The 25713-nt window shown below is 39.0% G+C and overlaps 1 protein-coding gene across 1 annotated transcript; it reads right to left on the bottom strand.

The window, feature by feature from the left end:
• Nucleotides 1–57: 57 nt before the first annotated feature.
• On the bottom strand, nt 58–25713 carry LOC101740048 (sodium-coupled monocarboxylate transporter 1). The gene is made up of 13 exons (XM_038013537.2): nt 25568–25713; nt 22144–22442; nt 21821–21986; nt 21542–21653; nt 16833–16900; nt 16444–16598; nt 13615–13858; nt 11877–11992; nt 4798–4897; nt 3759–3929; nt 3419–3567; nt 1167–1362; nt 58–475 (listed from the first exon to the last, which is right to left on the bottom strand). Exons 1-13 carry the CDS (start codon nt 25613–25615, stop codon nt 203–205), a joined length of 2097 nt encoding a protein of 698 aa, XP_037869465.1. The 5' UTR covers nt 25616–25713; the 3' UTR covers nt 58–202.

Raw genomic sequence — 25713 nt, 5'->3', positions numbered from 1 at the left:
AAAAATTATCAGTTCAAATTTTCCAAGGCACTAACGAGGCTAAGTACAAATAACGAATGTTAATAAAATGTTTAATTTAAAAAAATTGGCACAGCTATTAACATCAGAATAATATGACTTATAAACTAATTTTTAATAATATTTACAAAAATGGGTACTTAATTTTTTCTCGTTAAGTCGTACCTATAGCTACAATTATGAATTAACATACAGATGATTGTGTATTAAATCCATCACTATCTTCTAGTTTAATCATAGCTTGTTTATGTTCATCTGGCGATGGATTCTCCAAGTCTAAAGCGTAGTTTTCGTGGCCGTGGGTGAGTGTTGGTGCGTCACTGTAGAACACTCCACCCGCCAACTCGGATAATCTGCGACGGCGTCTTGTATCTTTATCATCGCCCATGGTTGGAGGTCGAACACTCGAACTACGTCGCCTTTGAGATTCAACACGCAAAGGTACACGTAACGCTCTCTGCAAAGGATTTATGTTTTTTTTCATTCGTTTTTATGAGTAGTTGCGCTTATGGTCAATGTCACTACTGGGTTTTTATCAAAGCTCATTGACACCAAATTGTGTATGTCACCAACGACTTGAGTTGAAGCCTTAATGTTTTTGGCAGTGGCGGATTTACACATTTGCCGCTAGTAGCCTATTCAAATAATGCCGCCCTTACCTACTTCTAAAATTGGATATAGTTCTCAAAACCTATATAAGTCGTGAAACATATGATATGTTAAATTGCTTATATAATTATACGTTCTTGATACATTTACGTATGCCAGAACATTTAAATTTCTTTAAGGTAAATAAAAAGCTGCTCCTAAAATCAATCAAAGCTTCAATTTATTCAGGCTGGCGGTAAATTTTAGGAAATTAAAAAAAACCTACAAAACAACAAACTTTAAAAATGTACTTATAATGAGAAAAATAGTATACCGTACCACACTATTTTTGGAAAAAAATATGAACAGTTCAAATTAGTATATTAATAAAATTACCTATAGTTAGAAAGTGCTGATTTTTCAATGAAATTTAAAAGCAAAAGCCTTCTTTCAGGCGTATCATGAAACAAAAACATATCATAAAAAGAATTATAGCTTTAGAAAACGTTTCCCCAGCACTGCAGCGGTTTTATCTCAATATAGTGTCAATACACAGATACCTTCAGTGTGTTTGGCAGCGAATTTAGGCAAGTGATTACTGGTGGTGATATTAGATCTATAGGGACGTTTGCTGGATCTGTCACTCCAGTGATGATCGAAACTGCCAGGCCAACTACCAGGGTTGCAGCGCATCCCAATCCCGAGTACCAAAGATATGATAAACGAAACAACCAAAATACCGGATCATCGTTGTCACTGAAAACAGATTTATTATATTTATTGAAATGTTTTTATTTTATTTTTTATTATACAAAATAATATAACATGACATTACAAATACAAATTTATTACTATGTACCCATTTGAAGACTTGATCTATAGATATGACAGAGCTCTGCAAAAGCACGCAGGAGCCAGTCACCGTCGACGCCCTAGACACGTCCTTACGGATCCATCAGATACAATAATCTTTGCATTAGACGCCTTCAACTCTAACAATAGGACCCCGGTAACCGTACTCGTCGAACTCGGCAAAGAATTCGACGTGCAACCCAACCTAAAGATCAGCCCGTTGAGTTTCTCGCCGGATCTTCTCAGCGGTTCGCGATTCCGATCCGGTAGTAGATTCATTCGCGAAGTAGCTACAATTGAGTTGTTAGGTTACCCTTGGAGGCGCTCGGTAGCTGTTAGCAAATCCCGTCCCGTGGTTGAGCCCTTGCTCGCCCACCTGTCCTTGTGAAACTGAGAAGGCCTCCGGGCCACCAGTAAACCCTCAATCATAAAAAAAAACTCTGCAAAAGGTTACAGGCATCTCAAGTTTAACAACGAATAAAATTACTTCAAATAATATTAAGCACTAGCTTTTGCTCGCGACTTCGTCAGCGTGCAATAGTTTTTTTTTTATTGCTTAGATGGGTGGACGAACTCACAGCGCACCTGGTGTTAAGTGGTTACTGGAGCCCATAGACATCTACAACGTAAATGCGCCACCCACCTTGAGATATAAGTTCTAAGGTCTCAAGTATAGTTACAACGGCTGCCCTACCCTTCAAACCGAAACGCATTACTGCTTCACGGCAGAAATAGGCAGGGTGGTGGTACCCACCCGCGCGGACTCACAAGAGGTCCTACCACCAGTAATTATGCAAATTATAATTTTGCGGGTTTCATTTTTATTACACGATGTTATTCCCTCACCGTGGAAGTCAATCGTGAACATTTGTTGAGTACGTATTTCATTAGAAAAATTGGTACCCGCCTGCGGGATTCGAACACCGGTGCATCGCTTCAACACGAATGCACCGGACGTCTTATCCGTTAGGCCACGACGACTACATCTACATTACTTGTTGTTTAATTTACTTTACTTTGGCATAACGCTAATTTTTACGCGCATCTTCATTTACGTAGAAAGTGAAAATATTTTTGAATAATAGAGAATGTTAAGGAGCTATTGAAGGTACCAAAATCACGCTTTTTAACCGACTTCAAAAAAGGAAGTTATGAATTATACCATAATTTTTTATCTATGTATGTTTACCGATTTCTCGAGAATGCTAGAACCGATTCTGATAATTCTTTTTCTTTTTTTTTGTTCGAAAGGGTAGACTTCCCGAATGGTCCTGTAATCATCAAGATTTGATGATGGGATCCTGGAGAAATCCAAAAAAAATTATAACTGTCAAAGTCTATCTTGAAGTGATTTGGGTCTTTCAATGTTGTAATATTCATCACGTATTTGTTTGGATAGGGATTAATATAATCATTATAAAAACACTTTCACAAATAATGCTTTATTTTAGAACAAATTTGGTTAGTATAAAAAACGTTATAGTGAGCCAACCTTTAAATATAGACATATGCTGTCGCGGACTTTTTTCTTAAACTTTTGAAAGGGAGCAATTTTGTCAAACATTATTTTAGCGTAACTTTAACCGTTTCCGCAGCGCACGCAGCGGAACCTCTCAAAAGGGAAAAATACCCCGATTTTGAAACATCCTTTATTGGTGCTCCGTTGCATTGGTCTTAGCGTGATGTTATAGCCTATATCCTTCCTCAATAAATGAGCTATCTGACACTGAAATAATTTTGAAATCGGACCAATAGTTCCTGAGATTAGCGCATTCAAACAAACAAACTCTTCAGCTTAAGTATAGAATATTTACATATTCGAGAGTTATCAGGGTGTTAAACACTCACACACCCCGTTAAGCTTTCTGTGAATCATATGATAGATATGAACAGTAGGCATGTAAGAAAATTCGTGTTGGTCGGAAATTGACTTACAGCATTTAAATACAAATAAAATTACCTTAGGTGAGTTATTTGCGAACTATTATAAGTTGCGGGACATCCATCTGTAGAAGCGGGGAGTCTATTTAACGGCACTTGTACGAATTGAGCTCCACCTCCAGCGACAAGAACCACAAGTAGCCCGAAAATACCTCCTGCTACAGCTCCCTATACAATTCAGACATTTTGTTTAAAAAATCCTTATTACCGTTAAGTATTAATGTTGTAGTATGATTCCAAATAAAATCTTTTAAAACACCGCAATGGAAAATAAGCTGGCTAATCGAATCATGTGTAAATCCTACTTAGTATATGTTAATGGATAGAAAAGCACGAAAGAGTATAATAGAAATACAAACTTTAGCATTAGCCCATGGAAATAACATGCCGAGAGAGAAGAGTCCGAGTGAGACGCCTCCGGTCATTCCATTAAAAGAGAGAGCGAGTTGCAGAACAGGGCCCAATCGTTCTACTGCAAATACTAATATAAACGATAAGGCCCCACAAATCAGGCACACCCATCGGGCTATCTGTCAAAGAAACATTAAATTAACTTACCAATATTTTCTTCATGTTTTATAAATTCAACATTAACTTCACAACTTAGGCATCTACTTGGAATTAAATACGGTAGAGTAGGAAATGCTATTGTGCACGTGCTCCTGAAGTAAGTAGGTACTATTTGTAACTTGGAGCTCCGGAGCATTTTAATGTTATTGAGAAAATTTGCTTTGATATTGACAAGACACATTGGCTGCCAACTTGATCTAATTTTGAATTTGAATGGCTAGTAGGACTATTAATAAAAAATACGGGTCTGCAGTCGTATCGCATTCGAGATAAGTGTATATTCCATCAGAAAGTGGAGTGGAGTATTCGATTCAAACTTCGTTTGAAGATAGATGTGTGAAAACTAACAATTATACTATTGGAAGTGGTAACATTAGGTGGATCTGGTGTAGAACCTTAGAATCCGTTCTTGAGACTTGGAATAATAGAAAACTTCGAACTCCCTTTTTCAAGGTGAGTGCACAAAAGTATGATCATTTCGACAAATTACAGTTGAATTTGTGGGTATTTGGTGTTTGTAGAGATTATTGTGAGTCCGCACGAGTAGATACAATATATGCCTTGTTCTGTCGAGTAGCAATCACGAGGTTTGGTTTTAAAAGAAAGGAAGTAGTCGTTATTAATTAAAAATTAAACTTCAAACTCTTATGCTTAGATGGAAGACGATTTTATGGGCATACCGTGAGTTCGTTTCGGCGTCCATAAACCTTATATCCATGAGTGTATTATCTAGGTTTATGTCCATAAAGCTTATAAACCAAAAGTTAACGTTGCGAAAATTATTAGTACTTCTGCCTTTTAATTCTAATAATGAAATATTATACGAACTAGAGCTCCTTTATTTTCAGGTAATCTTATCCCCAGTAATGCTGTTACGAAATCTTGACAAGCAATCGCAGATAAGGAATTTAATGTTGTCGCCACTGTTCTGCAATAGGAAATTGTTATGAAAATTATAGATTTCTCTCTGCTACTTATTAAAATTGATCATCTAGATTTATAATTAAAAAAAATTAATACCTTTGATGGGTGGACAAGCTCACGGCCCACCTGGTGTTAAATGGTAAACAGAGTCTATAGACGTAAATGACGCCACCCACCTTAAGGCACAACAGCTGTTCCACCCTTTAAACCGAAACGCATTACTGCTTCAGAAATAGGCAGGGTGGTGTTACTTACACGTGGGGACTCACAAGATGTTCTACCACCAGCATTACGCAAATTTTAATTTTGCGGATTTGATTTTTATTATACGATATGTAGTATAATATACCTAGTCTTGCTATAAATACTGAGACAAAGGAAAAAAAAATCTATTGCAAATAACATTTATTACTTTTACAGTGTGTTAGTTTAAGACATAAATATAAAACAATTTAAAGTATAAAAAGCTTATTCGAAGTGGTCTCCATTTGCTGCAATACAGTCCTTTAAACGTTGAGGCCAGTTGTCAATAGAAGCACGCACTATTTTCATGGGAATTTTTTTTACTGCCAATCGTACGGATTGTTTTAGGGATTCCAAATTATCATGGCGTTTAGAGCAAGCCGTACTCTCTAAAACTGAGGATAAATCATAATCCAGCGGATTAAGATCGGGACTAGACGACGGCCAGTCTTCAGCTCTGATGAAGTCCGAAACGTTCGTTTTCAACCAAGACTGCGTAGACCAAGCTTTATGACCTGGCGCCGAGTCTTGCTGGAAGGACCATTCCTTCATTGGAAGGAACATGGTGTTGTTAAGGGGATTTACTAACTTCTCAAGAATGGTATCTTGATACACTTGTGCCGATGTTTTGATACCTTTTTCACAAAAGTTTTTTTTTTTTTTTTTTTTTTTTTTTTTTTATGATTGAAAGTTTACTGGTAGCCCGAAGGCCTTTCCAGTTTCACCAGGACAGGTGGGCGAGCAAAGGCTCAGCCAAGAGGGGTGGGATTTGCTAACAACTGCCCGAGCGCCTCCGAAGGAGACCTAACAACTCAAGAGCAATTGTTTCGCGAATGAATCTACTACCGGATCGGAATCGCGACCCGCTGAGAAGATCCGGCGAGAAACTCAGCGGGCTGATGCATGGGTTAGGTTGCACGTCGACCTCTTTGTCGAGTTCGACGAGTACGGTTACCGGGGTCCCTAAGCCTGCCCCTAGTATTAGAGCTGAAGGCATCTAATGCAAAGGTTATTGGATCTGATGGATCCGTAAGGACGTGTCTAGGGCGTCGACGGTGACTGGCTCCTGCATGATCAGGATTCGGGGAGTAGTCAGCGGCGGCAACGATAAGGCGATTATCATGACGCATAGCCTTATCGAAGTATCGTTCCGACGCTGACTTCATGTATTTCCGAATTGATTCGAGGCCCAGGTCGTCGTGTAGGTCAACGTTCCTCACGAACCACGGAGCCCCGACAGCTAACCTGCAAAAGCGGGATTGTAGGGATTGGAGGGTGTCTATGTGTGTGCGGGCCGCGTGAGCGAACACCACACTCGCGTAAGTCATGACGGGCCTTATGCAAGTTTTGTAAAGTGTCACCTTGTTCCGAAGGGACATTTTACTCCGCTTACAGATCATGGGGTAGAGTCTACCGAGAATGAACGCGGCACGGTCACGGACTGATTTTATATGCGGGCGGAATGTCATCGATGCATCCAGGGTAACGCCCAGGTACTTGACCTTCCTGGCCCAGGGTATGGATTGACTAAAGAGAGTAATCGGGGGTGTGAGATTCCTCCTCCTAATACGGGAGGAAATCCGTGTGGAGCTTCCCCTCTGAAATAGCACCGCAGTACTTTTCGCTGGGTTGATGTCTATGCGCCATTTTCGGAACCACTGTCCTAGGGCTAGGGCTGCGCTCTGAAGCTTCTTTGCGATTAGGGACTTGTTTCTACTGGAATAGTAAACAGTCGTGTCGTCGGCGAATAAAGCTAAATGGGTCGGCGGCGACCGGGGAATATCGTTAACGAATAAGCTAAATAGGAGGGGTGAGAGGACAGAGCCTTGCGGGACTCCAGCTGTGAGAGGTCGTGGGGAGGAGCGGGACCCCTCGACTCGATATCGAAAAGAGCGGTTCGACAAGAAGTCCCGTATGATGAGCACGAGACTATCCGGCACACCCATGTTGAATAGTTTGAAAATCAAACCGTTGTGCCAGACTTTGTCGAACGCTTTTGCGACGTCGAAGAAGAGAGCTCCCGTGTATAACGGTTTTGGTCGATTAAGCCCCACAAGAATGTGCTCCGTGAGGCGGTGCACCTGTTGAACGCATGAGTGATTTGTACGGAATCCGAATTGTTCATCGATGAGAATGCCCTTGGATGAGACGAAGTCTCTGAGGCGTTTGTAGAGCAGACGCTCATACAGTTTGCCTAGAGACATGAGGAGGCTGATCGGGCGGTAGCTCGTCGGATGATTTTTTGGTTTACCGGGTTTATGTATGCCGATAACGTCCGCTTCTTTCCACACAGCGGGAAAGATACAGTTCGCCATAGCGGCATTGAAAATAGATGCCAACATCACAATGAGTTGGACGGGTAGAAGTTTAATAACGCGGTTGGATATACCGTCGGAACCGGGAGCCTTGCGAGGACGTAGGTCTTTGATCAAGTCTTTAACTTCCATCGGGGTGACTGGTGGTAACGCATCCGAGGGTGGCAAGGAGGCTCTGCGTTCTACCTCACTGTCTACTAATTCTACATGAACAGGGTCCACGGATTGAGTGCTGGGCGTGCACTGGGTTTGCAATGTATCGGCTAGCAGCTCTGCTTTTTCGTCATCATCGAACGCCGCGAGTCGGCCTGAGGGGCCTACGAGGGGGGGCATGGTTACTACCGTATCCGATTTGAGAGTACGAGCTAAGCGGTAGTAAGACCTTTGGGAGGGCGCGAGTCCTTCTAAGAAATCAGACCATCTGGCATCTCGGACTTTGGCGATGCGAGACTTTACGTCGCGTTGTAGGGCACGCATTCGAATACGATTTTCCGCGGTAGGATACCTGTCGTAGGCGCGTATCGAGGCGTTCTTAGCTCTAAGGAGTTCCCTAATATCGTCGGACAATTTGAAGCGGTGAAGGAAGTCCTCCGCTACAACTTGTTTCGATGACCTATCTAATGTCGAGGTGATGTGTGACGTTAAGATGTCTATGGCTTCAGCGGTATCCTGAGGAGACGGGATAGAGTCCGGGTTAAACGGGAGCGATGGTGGATCAGATTCAGCCAGGCTGATGCCCAGCGTGTGCCAATCCACCACAGTCCTCGTAACGGGAACGGAATCGGGAGCGCGACCGAGCTTCATAACGACGGGACGGTGGTCTGAATCTAACTCTGAAACTACTTCGATCGAGTGTAAGCGCAGAGTTACGTTTTTTAATAACGCTATGTCGAGTATATCCGGGCGATGCGCGATATTTAGCGGGTAGTGAGTCGGTGTTAGCGGAGCGACGATATCGAAGGCGAGATCATCGACTAACGCGTCAAGCCGCCTGCCATTCGGGGTTGTGGTGTGTGAGTTCCACCTGATGTGTTTACAATTTAGGTCGCCCGCCAGAATGACAGAGCTCCCCATACCGAGCAGCGCCTCGATATCACTGCTTAGAACGATCTTATCCGGTGGAAGATAAACGGACGCGATAACGATCGGCGCGTGTCCCGTCAGTGAGATTCGGCACACTGATGCTTCGATATTAGCGAGCGCGGGAGGATCGAGCGGGACGCAATGCAGGGCTCTTCTATAGTAAATGACGGTACCACCACCACGGGCAGAGAGCCTGTCGTTCCTGACCATGTTATAGTTCGCGATTTTAGGGTCACGGCGCGCGGGCTTAAGTAGGGTCTCCTGCACTAAAAAGATATCAATTTGATGGTCACGCAAAAAGTCAGAAACCTGATCACGTTGATTTGCGAGACCGTAAGCGTTAAAAAATCCTATCGTCACGGATAGGGGCTTTATTCTACTTATATACGCCATTGATTACCGGCGGAGTGAGGGGAGGACGTACGTATTTAATGACGCGTATACGTCGGCGTATTCCTGCACAACGGCGATAAAGTGTTGTGCAGTGGAGGCAGCGCGAATGGCGTCGCCCAAAGCGTTAACGCGCTCAAAGTTGATCGACTGAAAGAAGTCGATCGCTAAAGCGAGATTTTCGGACGCGGTCGGAGGGCAAGTCGCGGGAGAGGGACGAGTCGCGGGGGCAGGACGAATCGCGGAGGAGGGAGTTGTACCCGTGTTCGTGTACGGCAGCGGTTTCGCCCAGGCCGAGACACTGGGCACCGCCGCCGTAACGAACGCTGGCTTAGCCTGCGACGCAGAGGGTGCCGAGGCTTTGATGTCTGGGCCGGAAGCTCGGAGGCGGTTTTGGCGGGCGACGCGGCGATTTATTTTCGGAGCTCGGGGGCATCCGCGGTAATTTGCGGGGTGACCCTGTGTTCGACACAGGACGCAGCTAGGCGGTTCCGTCGCGGTTTTTTGATCGCGAGTGCATAGGGCCGTGGCGTGATCGCCTAAACATTTGACGCATCGGGGGCGCGCGTGACAGTTACGGGAAGAGTGCCCATACAATTGACAGTTATGGCACTGGCTAGGAGTGCCTTTTTTATGGGGGGCTTCGACAGCGATACCAGAGAGCCTACAGACGGTCTGTGTGTTAAAGATTTTCTTACCCTCGGGGGTAGGCTGGAGAGCGACTAGAACCATATTATATGGCTCCCTACCGCGACCGGTGTGCATACGGTGCACAGAATTCACTGGTAGGCCTTGTTCTAACAGGTCGGCTTTTACGAGCTCTACATCTAACTCTTTAGGGATTCCGCGTATTACAACGCGGAGTTCGCGCTCCTCCTGAAGCGTATAAGTGTGGAAGCTTATACGCTCCTTACGGAGGTAAGAGGTGAGGGCCCTATGGTCATCAGATGAATGCACCTTTATTTGGATGCCGTTCGCGAGGTTACGGGCATTCGTGAAATTGATATTTTTGGCCTTAAGGGCCAGGGAAACTCGATCCCAAGCTGCCTTCTCTTGAAGGATTACCGGAGGAGGGGACTGGGTTTTATTTTGTGCCACCGGACGCGGCGACGGACTGGCACGGGCTGGAGGCGCAACGGGAGTCTGGGGGCGGGGGCGCGACGCGTTCGCGGCTTTGCTTATTTTAGCGGCCGCGGGAGCTCGAGACTCCGCGGCACGCTTCTTACCCTTTTGTACCAGGGTAAATCCATCCGTCGATGAGGCGGGGGCGAGGTCGACCTCCATCTCCGAGTCAGAGTCGGAGGACGAGGAGGCGGACGCCGGTGACCTACGAGCAGGTGTTTTGGAGGGCGCGACGGAGGCCGCGGATGATCGCACAGCTGGAACGGTGGCCACGGCGGACGACGCAGCAGTTTTACTCGCCAGTATAGGCGACGCGGGAACGGCAGGCACGACGGAGGTTGCGGTGCTCGATGTAGAAGCTTTGCACGCAGGTACAGGCGACGCAGGAGCAGCGAGCACGGCGGAGTCTTCGAGAGAGCTCGCAGTGTGATTGGCCTTGAAAGCCAGAAACTCTGAGGCGAGCTGTGGATGACGAAGTCGGAGGAATTCCGCGAACACAGCGTCCATGATCGCTGAGTGCCCAGGTGGGGCGGCCCCGGGTCTTGAAGACACTCGCCTTGCGGCGAGGCCCCAACTTCTCGGACCTGAGTGGTTCTATTGAACACAGGTGGCGATGCGGCACGATTACTACAGGACAAAGAAAAAACACAACAAAACGGAAATAACAAAAAGAAACAAAACAATTAAACACTTCCAGGAAAGCAGTTTGTCGGCAGATGTACCACGAACACAGAAATAACGAAAGGAAACAAAACAAATAAAAACTTCCAGGAAAAAACACTTGGTCGGCAGATGTACCACGAACACACTCCGCGCGAACAATGGCCGGGCTAACAAAAGCCGGGCGAACAAAGGCCGGGCGATCGAGTGGTCGATGGGCACGTCCGCACGTGACGGGTGCCTCTATCGGAATGATTCACAAAAGTATGGCTCAGTCACTCCTTCATAGCTAATACCCCACCAAACCATCACTGAAGTCGGATAGTGCCCACGTTGCACTCTGTCGACTAATTGGGAAGCTTCCTTAGAGCTTTTAGCATAAATACGGTCATTTTGTTTGTTAAAATGTTGCTCAATTGTAAAAATTTTCTCATCCGTAAACAAAAATTTTCTATGACGTCCCTTTGCGTACCGCTTCAGTAGTTGTTTCGATTTTACCACCCTAGTCTCTTTTAAATTATCAGTTAAGAAATGAACAGTATGTCTCTTATAGGCTGCAAGTCCTAAGTCATCTAGGTTCTAAGTGCTATCCTCATCTTCCGAGATAAAATCTTTTGCTTTCGGACAGGATTTCTTCGAATTTTTTCCCTTACTGGTTTGACCACCTTTTTCATACGAACACTACGTGGATGGCCAGATCTTTTTCTGTCACAAACAGAGGAGGTCTTATTGCACCTATTAATAGCCCGGTACACAAACATTTTACTAATACCAAGCCTATGGAGAGTTTTAAAAATTGCATTTGGCTCCATACCTACTTTGTGTAATGCAATCACAGCGATTCGGTTCTCTTTATCACCCCACTCCATTTTAATACCGCAAAATATTGTACAATGTAGGTATTGGCGCCAAAATGAGAAAACTCAATGAGCAATCATATAAAAATGACAGATTCCAAATTCAAATGTAATATTTTGTTTATTTTTAATTGTAACAATATTTATGGCCAGACTAAGCAAATGTTTCATGAGATTCAAATTATTTTAGACCTATCAAATTATTTTAGATCGCTAGTGTTATTATTTTTTTGTCGTTGAATTATAATCTAACGTGTTATGGTCATTAATTAATATGGCACCTCTAAAAAAAGCATTATTTAAAAAAATTCACCCGAGGCTTGCTGCAAATATTCCAGCAACGAAAAACCCTGGCACACCATGAGAGTCACCGAGGTCTCGCACTACATACAAAGGTAGAAGACGATCGGGACCGTTGATTGCACCAGCCTAAGTAAAAAAAAATGTTTTAATAAATAAAAGTATTTTACAAATGAATTATATTGTTGCCATGAACGACAAATGCCTATATGGTGATAGCGTCCTCCTATGTGTATATCTACCCGCAATGCCAAAGGTATGGACAAATCTGCTGCCAACTGCATAAGACTATTCAAACCTCGTTTGAAGTGTCGTATTATTTTGAGCAAGAGTGCTCTATAAACAGTATTATCATAATAGGTTGAAAAAGTCTTTTCGCATTATAGTATGTATGAACTTGTGATAAAATCTCTTTGGCTATACTATTTGTATCTGGCTGGTTTTGGTATCGTTAAAAGTTTAAATTATAAAGAAGATAATTCCAAATTAAAATTAGGAAAATGTGTGATTTTTATTCGTTTTTCGTACTGTCAAGATGAATGAATCTAATGAAGAAATTCGATACATTTTAAAATTTTACTCCAAAAAAGGTAAAAATGCAACGCAAGCCGCGAAAAAAATTTGCGATGTTTATGGACCTAGTGCAGTGTCTGTGAGAGTAGAACAAATTTGGTTTAAGCGTTTTTAATCCGGAAATTTTGATGTCAAAGATGCACGTCGCTCTGGTCGCCTATTTATGGATTACGGATAAAATGGATGCCATTTTTGAAAAAGTGCAGCAAGATCGGCATATCAGTAATTGCGACGTAGTTGAAGAAATGGGAATTGACCACAAAACAGTTTTGGCGCAATTGAAAAAACTGGGTACACAAAAAAGCTCGATATTTGGGTACCTCACGAGCTCACTGAACGAAACCTAATGAACCGTGTACTCATTTGTGATTCTTTATTACGACGTAATGAAACCGAACCATTTTTGAAAAAGCTGATAGCTGGTGATGAAAAGTCGATCACGTATGACAAAAACGTGCGAAAAAAGTCGTGGTCAAAGGCCGGTCAGACTTCACAGACTGAGGCAAAACCCGGATTAACTCGCATTATTCATTATGAGCTGTTACTACCAGGCAGGACCATCGATTCTGAACTCTAATGCGAACAACTGATGAGATTAAAGCGAGAAGTTGAGAGAAAGCGGCCGAAATTAATCAACAGAAGGGGTGTGGTTTTTCATCATGATAACGCTAGACCTCACACATATTTAGTCACTCAGCAAAAATTAAGAGAGCTTGGCTGGGAATTGTTAATGCATCCGCCTAGTCCTGACCTTGCACCTTCAGATTTCCACCTGTTTCGGTCTCTTCAGAATTCCTTAGGCAGTGTCAGGTTAACATCACGAGAGGACTGCCAAAACCAATTGTCGCGGTATTTTGATCAGAAGCCCCAAAATTTCTATAGCAATAGGATCATGTCCCTACCTACAAGATGGCAAAAAGTTATCGAACAAAATGGTACCTACATACTTTAGTTAAATGTAAATAAATTATATTTAAAAATGTTGTGAATTTTCTTAAAAAATGCGACGAAACTTTTCCCCAACCTATTATGTCTATATATATACACATTATTTTCTAATTAAAACTTTAAGCACCACGTAATCGTTTCTCGTTAAGCATATCACAAACAAACCGCGTTGCAACATAAAATGATTTTAGAATATTCAATGAAGACGTTCAGTAATTTAATTTCGTTACCTGTATCGGATCACAATTCGCGTAGTGTAGGGCAAGGACGGCGCCAGTGATGAAATTCACCGAAAATACGGCTATCAGGCTTAATGCTGATACCCAGAGAGCCACGCGAACTTGAGATATTCTTTCTACTGAGAGATACTTTTGGACTGAAGCCTGGTTAGCACAAAACATGCTCGTCCAATATATAGTTCCACCGACGACAACCGACCAAAACGAGTGTCGAATTGTAGGGTCTGGGCTCATGCTAAAAAAGTATTAAATATTATTTATTTATTTGTTTGCTTTGCGATAAATATAATTAAATTATTGTTTCGTTGTTAATATAAACGAAAACGAAAGTTTTTTGATGTTCAGCACAACGTTGTGCAACATTCATCGTGTTTATTAAAATTTACTAGCGAAGCAATTATTTTATAAATGTATCTCGTAATCCGATTTCTCTTGATTGGGAATATAAGTGCGAATTAATTGTACAGCAAATTACTTAGTTCATGGTCATTTCTGATGGTTCAAATTCAAAATACGTTTTTGAATTTTATTAAATTGCTTAACAATGCGTATCCAAATGTTCAAGAAAATGATAAGATTTGGATTTTCAAATTATAGATATTTACGATAAATCAGGACCTTAAATTTGTGTACTTGTCTATTTGTATTTCTCTCCATACCCTACCCTGGCTGACGACACAGTCTTTTCAAACACGAATGGCTAATGATAAGATTTTGAATCCCTCGAAAATTGCCAATTGTAGGACAGACGGTATTTCCAGAGATCCAACGAACAATTTTTAAAAATCTAATTTCAAATCTTGGCTTCGAAGTTCGGTCTTAAGTAAATAAAGGTAAGACATTACCTTCATTTGTTATTATAAACCAGTGGCGGATTAAATGTCCAGAGCGTCCTAGGGATTGCCTAGGGCGCTCTGGACCTTTAATCGGCGCCCCTGTACTGGCCATAAATTGCCATCATAATACTAGAAATTTCAACTAGTTGTTTTTGCAATTACGATGACGTTGTACTAACCTAGACTTTAGTAGACCAGGACCCTTGTACTTATAACTGTGAAGAATTCAAGAGGGACGACAGAACGAACATATTACAATAACAACAGCCCGCAATATTGCATAATACGAGTATATCGATGCTTAAGCAATATAATCTATTATAGATTTAGATTATAGATCAGCATTTAGTTCTTAATCGTCGATATGTTACTTTCTTTATTTATTTAAAAATTCTGAGCTCGCGCGTCCTTGTAACTATACGCCCCTAGGCACGTGCCTAGTTTGCCTTACGGATAATCCGCCTCTGTTATGAACGGATAGTTGGAAAGTAGTATAGTTACAATTGGTCCAGTCGCATATAAAATATACAATATATTAATTTCGTTCTTATTTAATCATTGAAAAACACTATTATCATGTAAGATCCTGTTGTTTAATTATGTAGCCTGAAACAATGTCTACTAACTTACGGATATGAACATGTTATGTAACCTATGACCTCAAGTTTTACTTTACCTGACACAAAAGCAAAGTATGCCTTTCACAATTTCGGAACCTACGAAATTTAATGTTTTTTATTTCATAATGTAAGTAGTTCTTTAAAATGTTATTATTTCTTAACACGAACGAACGTTTAAATGTCGGAAAAGTACAATGAAGAAAACGATGAAGCTAGTAACGATGTACGTAGAACTTTGAAAATAGTGTTGTTTATTTAATAGTAATTCGGGTCCTTTTTTTACTGCATATAAGAGTAAACGAGCTCACAGCCTACCGAATAGATAGAACAACATGAACCCTACCACCCACCTGTAGACATGAGGTTGAAGCTTCAATTGTATTGTAACAGCTTACTATCGGAACGCATGGCTACTTCAGGACATTAATAGGACAGTGGTAGCTATAAATGCGGGATTATGTAAGACCTGCCAGTATTTACGTAAAAAATATATGCGTATTTGATGTTTATTAGACGTTATTCCTTCATCGTGGAAGTCGTTCGTGAACACGTGTTAAGTACGTATTTTCTTAGTTGCGGGATTTGAAGACCGGCATATTCAATACACGAATTTTGTTACGAGTACCTACCTACACCCGGCGTCTTAACGTCTTAAGCGCTCCCCAACCTTTTTCGTTCCCGTACCCAAAAAATTTCATTTATGAGTACCCATTCTCTGATAACTCCATAACTACACTTAAAATATATATCATTTCTTTTGAGGTCTATCGGTCCGTCGTTTTCTATTAAGTTCGTTATTGGTTATAAAGTTCTTTTTAAACTATATACTGTAGATAATATATTATAATAATGTTTATTTAAGTGAACTGTTTTAACTACTCAGTATTTCCGCCATTACGTATATAATTTTATCGTACACCTTACGGGACCCTGCGTTCCCGCAGTGGTACGCGTATCACATGCTGGGAATCATTGCTCTAGGCCGGTCACCGTCCTCGCCGAACCCGTCGCTTGCGACGAAGGGCTCGACGAGTAAATTAACCCATAGACACAGCCCAATGAATTTCCGGATCTTCTCAGTGGGTTTCGTTTCCGACCCGGTGGTAGATTCTGCGAACAACTGCTCTTGCTAGGGCCAGTGTTAGCAACACTTCCGGTTTGAGCCCCGTGACCTCACCTACACGTCAAGGCAAAGCTGAAATATATCAGCATAGGTAGGAAAAAAATGCTCTAGATAATAACGAATATATCAACAAAGAATCTAGGCAAACAATATATTTATATAGATACTTATTGTACCATGTATTTATTTTTAACTTTTAAATTTATATTAAGCGCTAATAGCACATAAAAAAGCTCTTTACTCAAAAAAGTGGAGTCTGTCCGTGAGGCTAGCGTGTTTCCAAACTGCTTCTAAGCCTCCAACCCTCGAAGCACCCATCGCCAACACCGTGGCTAGAGATCCTACCAATACTGCTGACTGAAATGAGTCTGTCATGATGACTGCTTTCATGCCACCCTAAAAACATGCATGCTTTTTAATATTTTGTACAGTAACTTTGAGCCGCATCGCAGGAAAGGACTTCTGATATTTTCTAACTTTCATGCTTCAAATTAAAATTCGAACTTTATCATGCATAGTTTAGCTTATGTTTTTAATCTTAGATTTTAATATAATAATAATAACTTATTGAAGGTAAAATACTGATACTATATAATTACTTAGATAATTACTGAGATATTAATTACTTACCTGTGATGCGTAGAAAATGCATACGACATACACCAATGATACTGCTAGATATGTATTTAGACCCGTTACTGTAGAATAAATAAAATCATAAATAATAGAATATTTTTATCTAAATATTCTTCGAAATATAAATATATAAATTAAAATTTATCCTTCGTGTTGAGAGCCCTATATTTTTTTATATGTAGGCGTTGAAAATACATTAGATTTTGTGACGTTTTTCTTTATTAGTTTTGTTGATGTTGACGTTAATAATATTTTTAATTTGGAGGACCTTTTCTGTAGATATATTGTATTTGTTATTACATAAATGCCCTTAGTTATACGTGTAATAAACAAGCCGCCCTAAATGTAACATTGAATACTCAATATACACTTTAAATCTAGGTGTTTGTTCAATTGAATAAATTTGAACTCACACCTCGAAAGAGGCTTGACCTATCGAATATTAAAGACCGGTTTGAAGTACATATCTTATTTAAAAAAAAATGTTCTAATTCCTGTCATGATTACGTTAATAATCTAAAAATAATCGATATAAAGTATCTTAGGAATTATTAATTATACTCCCTATTTTAAATTATCTCTATTTTATTAATGAAATAATCGTTTTTCTCATTTAATAAATAAAACAAGATAAAGATGGCAATAAGTTTTAAGTTTTCTCGGTGTTCTTCAAACGAATTGTCTATGATTTTTGCAATAGGTTAAAGATGTTATTGGTAGAATTTTACAATATGTACTGCGCAAAGTTGGAACTAAAACATTCTCGTCCATCCAACAAGTATGGTTGAAGTCGTAAAATGTACTGCAATAGCAGCCTTCATTGAATACTGAGTATGTAACGTTATGAAATATTAACTAATCTACGCCATAAAATACATTATGTGTCAAATAAAATCTGAACAGAATACTCATCATCACATTTCAACTGTATTGATTACGTCACGTAACGTATCCAGGTTGAACGTTTATAAGGAACGTTGACTTTATCTTTAGCAAGTGCAGTTAGCATTGCCGCTCTGTTTCTTGATTATGAACCGGTAGCTACATCATTAGATTATCTCAAACAATTACTTTTTATTACCAATTAACTGTCATTATTCCCAACCGATGTCGATCGAAAATATGGTGTAATGTAATGTTGTAATAAGCGATAGTAATGTTTTTGATGGTGACCGGTAAGGGCCAGACCAAGTCAATTCTAGCTCTGTACTGGTTAAGGATGGTGCGAAGGTGTGATGGTATTTTAAGGCCGCATAAAAATTATTTCAATATATCCATTCAATAGTTCTCACATTTATGTTTTGTCTACTGTATCTTATTGATATTTTGATATCATGATTTTAAGTATCTTGTTGACTTTTACGACGTCAGTGAAATACTCCTAAGAACTATTAAACTACTAAACGGAGTCATTAGTTATATTGTATTTAAATTCCTTACCATGTAATTATTCATCTGTGATAAAAGAAAAATAAAAATGAATTGCTGTTCGTTAGTCTCGCTAAAACTCGAGAACGGCTGGACCGATTTGGCTAATTTTGATCTTGAATTATTTGTGGAAGTCCAGAGAAGGTTTAAAAGGTAGATAAGTATGAAAATTCTCGGAATTAAATAAAAAATACAATGTTGTTTTTCCTTGTGTCCCCCCGTCGGACGGATTCCTTTTGTTTGTTTTAAGTTTATTTTATACACAAGTTTAGGTCTTTTTTTATCGATTGAGGCACTACGAAGTCTGCCTGGTCAGCTAGTCTGCGATAAAATAAAAATTATTTACATATTTTATATTTATTTTATTTGTCTACATGACCACAGAGTCCATCAAAACGCCGAAGTCTCAATATAACGGCTGTCTCATCCTTCAAATTGGAACGCGCTGGCTAAGGATAGCCGTGGTTTCTTTAAACTTTTCTAATAGAAATCAAAAACGTCTTTCTACTTTACTCAACAACTTCGACAACTACTTGTGTTTAGCTATGGAGAAGTGATTAATAACATAGCTATCAATTATCAGATCCCCAACACAGCTGATACGGAAGTGAAATTGAGATTGTGGGTTTAGTTATTTGAGGTAGGCAAACAGTTACCCGACATTTCGTCTCTTGATATATTTTGTTTTATTTCCCCGTTATCTATTTCTCATTTCAAATGACCATTCATATGAATTCTACAATAGCTTTTGGGACTGAAAGCCTATACACATCTTAGTCTGGATAACTACGACCAAAGTTCACTTTCTAGAAGGTTTCACTCAAAAAGGGGAGAATGCATTGTTTCCACTTCCGCCTTGCAGATTCAACTGCGGTTGCGTCGTCAGATAATAAAAAAGGTGTTAAGTGGTTACTGGAGCCCATAGACATCTACAACGTAAATGTGCCACCCACCTTAAGATATAAGTTTTAAAGTCACAAGTATAGTTACAACGCGGCAACGGCTGCCCCACCCTTCAAACCGAAACGTATTACTGCTTCACGGAAGAAAATAGTCAAGATGGTGATACCTACCCGTCCGGACTCACAAGAGGTCCTACCACCAGTTTGTTTGGTAGTTGTTTGATAGATCACAGCTCCGAGCTGCCCGAGCCCTAATCCATGGTGAACTTGATTTTTAAATTGTCCATCAGTGCAATATGCATCACCTATACTGAAATTCTTATACACGGTTCAGGACATGTCTTTATCAGAGCCTATTTATGCTAACACATCAGCTTTCTCATTTCTCACTACACTAACATATTCAGGTACTCGAACTAGATTCACATTATTGTCTTAACCCAGTTTACTAGTGTCTGTGTATACCCGAATGTCGGTTCTGACTTTTTTTGGTAGGCCCATTGTCTTAACATCTTGATTGCCCTTTAGGTCACTAGTGCCCTACGTAGCGCACTGAAGTAATTATGGCGATTTCTCTCTACGATCTTCTTACTAAGGTACCGGGAATATTTAGTAGACTCTTGGAAAGACAAGACTATAAAACATACATTAACAAGCAAAAGAAGGCAAAGTTAGGTAAACCAGGCGCTTAGTAACAGAAATTGATATACCTAATCACTTCAGTGCGCGACGAAGGCACCTGTGGTGTATATAGCAGTCAACGAGTTAAGGGCAACTTGGACATCGCTCACATCCTGTTTTATTTTATTGCTATTTTGATAGCGTACATATTCGCCAGGAAGATCGACAGAGGGCAGTATTGCGTTGCACAGAGATGTTACGTAGTGTTAATTCAAACTATTTCGATAAAAACACGAAAGTCACATGTTGTAAAATACATAACAAAGACATTACACATAGAAGATACATTATGTAATCGCTCTTGAATATTTTTGCTTTTCAAAACAAGAACTATCATTATAAAAATTACTATAAGTGGAAACGTGTTGAAAAGTGATGGAATGGATAAACGGAGGGCAATGTATGATCACGTAACATGTTAAAGAAAGACTTGCGTAATCAATGTGAAAAGTGTTTGATATTCAAAATGACATTGAATATTGAACCTGTGCGCATACCTAAAATTGGTCGCATATTTGGTCACGCGAATGTTGCTAAATCGACATTGAATAGAAATGAAATTAGAATACAAACGTAGTTTCATAATAGCCCCATTATGTGGTTCCATAGAAATATTTTCTTGTCCAATATAACATTAGGTTCAAGAATTGCATCGTGCGTAATACAGATGTTAAGTGTAACGTTAAGGCATCGTAATCTAAAGAACGAAATTATGTAATTATTGAAATTTTATTACTTATATGAATATGTAAAATGTGTGTAGCGGCGGGTTGCACAGCATGTATTTACGCGATTTGCAAATGGGACTTAATAAAAAGTAATTATGATAATTATGTTACTGTCATGAGACTTTAAAACAGCGAAAGGAAACTAAGAAATTAGAACATTGACTTTGAAATTCTAAATGTTTGTATATTCGAATTAGTGTTCAAAATGGTGGGCGCCGTCTTGATCCGAGACTAATGAAGTTCGATCTCACGTAAATTACTGGTTCCATCTCTGAACCAGAGTCAATAAGATCGATTGGAACTATTTGGTTCATGTACAAAATTTTGGTTCTATCCGTTTGTTTCGTGACGAGCGCTTTGAGTAGGTAATTATTTGAGAGGATTCCGTTAGCGGCTTTTTGCAATGGCACCGTTTTTATTGCCATCAAATTTTTATATTGTAGCTGTTGCCCCAGCTTAAACGGAAACGAATGATCGCTTCGAAGTAGAAATACATCGGCAACTAATCGGTCGAGCTTACAATGCGCTCTAACAATGTTAACATACATTTACTGAATATGTGATATTAATTATTATTACGCTAAGCGCGTAACAATATATAACAAGTACAATTTGACACAGTATTGTAGAGCGGATTGGTCTATAATTTTATTTTCGACTCATTAACTGACATTAAGATATTGCTTTATTATTTTTTTATTGTATAGTGGGGTGGACAAGCTCACAGCCCACCTGGTGTTAAGTAGTTACTGGGTCCCATTGACATCTAAAACGCAAATGCCGCCCCATCTCGAGATATGAGCTCCAAGGTCTCAATATATTTACAACGCCTGCCCCATCCTTCAAACCGAAACGCATTACTGCTTCACGGCAGAAATAAGCAGGGTGGAGGTACCTCTACCCGTGCGGACTGACTAGAGTACCTATATATCAAATCGCGTATAATTATGTAAGAGTTATTTACCATCAGAAAGTGCCAGTGCCGGCGCATAAACAGCTACCGCAGTATATAATATCATCTGCATCATATATAAACCGCTCGCGTAAATACGGATCGTTTTACAGAAACGTACTTCCTAAAAGTAAAACAAACGTTAAAAAATTTGATCATGAAATAATAAAATGATATGACTTACCGTTGTGATATTCACACTGTTGTTTACAAAAATTCAAAGGCAATTTATTTTAATTAAATGTGAATTATTCGTTTTTAAACTGTAAATTATTTTTTGGACATATTTACCAGGTACTCATAGCAAGAAGTTAGCCGAAGTCTCATGAACACTGGTAGGTACAATCGACTAGTAATCGGCACAACAAGTATAAACGCTATACAAATCATCCAGAATTGACCGCCTGCCATGTACATCTCCGCCGGGTTTCCTAACAACTCAATCGCTGTGATGAAACTGAAAATAATTTTTAATTTAAGTACATGAATGCAATCACCGTTTAAAGAAGACTCATTATCATATTGGGTCATCAATTTTTATTTTACCAACCTGCTCTAAGATAAAGGGTCTATTCCACAATAATTATTTCATTATGTTATATAATTCTACCTACCTTGCGGCTAAGCTTAAAGCAGTAGGAAATGTTCCCATTGACGATCCTCCGAGAAGAAAATCATCTCCTGTCATTTGATTTTCTCCGAAATACCCATAGTAAACTCCAATAGCACAAGAAACAAAAACCATAGCAGCCAGTACACTGTAGTCTTCCCAGTGGAATAAATCGTTGGCAGAGGCCACATTGTCCCAGATTGAGGCAATTATGGTATCGTTGTTGGTTTGTTGAGTAAATTCTGGTAGAGCTCTTACAGTACACAGTTGACATGAAATCCAGGCGAAAAAAAAGTAGGTAATCTGTAAATTAATATGTTCAGTAGTTTTGTCAGATTCATTTTAGTTTTTAATGTTTATAAATGAAATGGTTATTCCCTTTGCCATTCTAAATATTGGATATTTAATTACATCATTAGTGTAGTGCTCAAAAAAAGTAAATATTATTGGAACATAATGGAAATGCATGCTTATGTTACGTGAAGTAAAAATTCTTTTTTAAAACAGTTATGGTATGAACTATATCTATACTTATATACTTATAGTATTATAAAGCTGAAGAGTTTGTTTGAACGCGCTAATCTCAGGAACTACTGGTCCGATTTGAAAAATTCTTTCATTGTTAGATAGCCCATTTATCGAGGAAGGCTATAGACTATATAACACCGCGCTAAGACCAATGCAAGCGGAGCCCCAATAAAGAATGTTTCGAAATCGGGGTTTTAATCCCATTTGAGAACTTCCACTGCGTGCGTTGCGGAAACGGTTAAAGTTTAAGTTTAAATTAAGTACGTAAATGAAGAGGCGGGTTAACTTTAGCGTTATGCCAAAGTAACTATTCCACGCGGACGAAGTCGCGGGCAAAAGCTAGTACCTTATAAAAAAGTATTCAATCAATCAATCATTTTGATGGCCGAGCCATGCATCGTCTTAATTGCATAATTGTCGAGTGGGCAGATCCGTAAGATTAGTGTTCTCTCAATTAAAAGATTGGTTTCAATTTCATCCAAGTGTTTAATTGTATTTTTAATATTTTGCAGCAGTCGTAATGTCAGCTATTTCTCTTGCAAATTATCATTTAACGTTTATATCTTTTTAACACCCAATTACTTACTATTGAACATATCAGTTAATTGAAAACAATTAAATAATAATATTATATTAAAATTATAATTACTAGTAATCTGAACGATAGTTAATGATTGTCGTATGAATAATAATAACACGCCTGTACCTATTCAAAACGTTATTTTCTCGTAGGTAACTAACAAGCGAGCAGTAAGAGTAATTGGAAGTATAAGGTTGAAATTAACCATAAAGATACGCATCGAATTACTTTAACTGCATCGATATATTTATTTTGTATTAATTATTGTACACAAACAACACATAAATAATTCAACAATATTGGATTGAGCCAGTTAATTTCTTGTTTTAGCTTCCGTAAGCCGGATGGTTCCGAATTGAATAGCTCAATGCTATTTCATGAGGACGAGAATATTCACATCGAATTATTTAAACAATAGATTTTAATTTTAAGGTAGGTTAAACTATTATTACATTCTCGCTCGTGATGTTGTAACTTGTGAGCTGTCAATGTGTCGGGTATTTGGTCCCGCCATTCAGCATATTTATGCAGCAAAGTAGTAATGAGTTCCGGTTTGGAAATGTTTGTGTGATACATACCACAGAATTATAGAAATCTAACTATCTCTAACTATAACATCGTTGCATAATGGGATCACGAGTCACGACTTTAATCACACGCTTTTTAAGAACGTTTATTTGGTTCGTTAGTAATGAATTATTTAATTAATAAGTAAATATGAGGCCTATAAAATCAAAGGCAGCTTAATCCAAGTCTGTCAAATATTCAGGTTAACTACAAAAATCGGCCCTAAACACTTCATTACGGATCCTCCCGATCCATCGAAGTACTTACTGCTCTTGCTAGGGCGTGTTAGCAACACTCCCGGCTTGAGAAACTGAAATAACTTTGTTCGGATAGCTACGATATTCTTTATTTTAAAGCAGATTTATAAAGAATGAGAATATTACTAATAATCTGAATTTTAAATGATAAAACTTCGTTTATTAGTACTTATTACACAGTAAACTTAACTTTTTTGAACCGAATTTGTTAGAGATTTAGCTGCATTTGTTATAACATGAAAACACTAAAGCGTGTTCAACTAACTAAATAAGATAGCGCCATTGTTAATACATTTTACGACATTTTGTAGGCAGCGGCTTGGCTCTGCCCCTGGCATTGCTGAAGTCCATGGGCGACGGTAACCACTCACCATCAGGTGGGCCGTATGCCCGTCTGCCTACAAAGGCAATAAAAAAAAAAAAAAAAAAACATTATGGCGTTTAGCTGCCTTTGATTTTATAGGCCTCATATCATTGTTTTTTAGGAAATTGGAAGGTTCAATGTGAAAGCAGAATGGATTTGATTAACTCAGTTAAAATGTATTGCACCTGCAAAATTTTTTATTTCGAAAGTAGCTATTCGTGGATGGCGTGCCTATACGTCAGAGAGTCAGAGGTTATATCGTGTAACGGCTAATTATACGAGCCGGGTTGATTTTTTAGTTTTTCTATTACCATAAGATATTGCAATTCAAACTCATCCTTGACTAAAATTTCGTAAGAGTAAATTTGGAATGTGCGGTAAAATGTTATTGAATGCTGAACGTGTTCACAAATATCAGTATTCTTCGAGGTCACTTAAGCATTCTAATAAAACAATGAATTTAGCTTAGTTTATAAATTTGCTTAAAAATTCTATAGATTTAATAATTATATTTGTTTTTAATTACTAAAAAATTAGTCTAGGTCTTATAAAAGTAAACTAGCTTTCAGTAGGATCGTTAGAATCTCATACCTTACTTTAAAAGGATTTAAATCCTTAAGAAGCAAAGAAAATACATAAGATTTCAAAATTTCATTTTCGAACATTAAGCATTCAAAACAAGAAAACCGGTATTTTTCTTAGATGAAAATCCAAAACATAATTGGCAATTAAAGTCAAATATATAAGGAAATTTGAAAAAGTATTTTAGCAATAATTTTGTTATAGCTCTGCTTTGCATAAAAGAAAAATAATAGTGGTTTCGGAGGTCTTTCAAACTCGTACTTGCGGTTGAATCTTGTATTATTTACATTTTATATTTAAAAAACATTTCTAAAGTTTTAAAATTGTGGACAGACGGTCATTCGGCCGTATAAGTATACCTAATCAAATGTTAATTAATTCATATTAGTAGTCTCGATAAGAAACATTAATAATGTAGATTATTGCAAGCGTGCGAAATTTTATGATATAAATTTATGATTTTTTATTTAAATTGTATTCAAATAAAAACAAAAGATTTTTATTAAAATAAATAACATAACAAAAAAAAAAACAATTAAATAAATCCTACCTTATGTTTTTCTTCGAAAGGCCAGAAATATTTGAGTGCCGCTGTCATCTTTTTCTTTTTATTATTTCAAAAACAAAAGAAACAATTAACACTTAATGTCAACATGTGGTCTTTTTTGTCTGTGATTGAGACAAGCGTCCGAAGCG

The sequence above is a fragment of the Bombyx mori genome, chromosome 10, assembly GCF_030269925.1.
Source record: "Bombyx mori chromosome 10, ASM3026992v2".
In the NCBI taxonomy this organism is placed as follows: Eukaryota; Metazoa; Arthropoda; class Insecta; order Lepidoptera; family Bombycidae; genus Bombyx; species Bombyx mori.
Note: the sequence above shows the minus strand (reverse complement) of the source record. Positions and strands in the feature narration are given on the sequence as shown.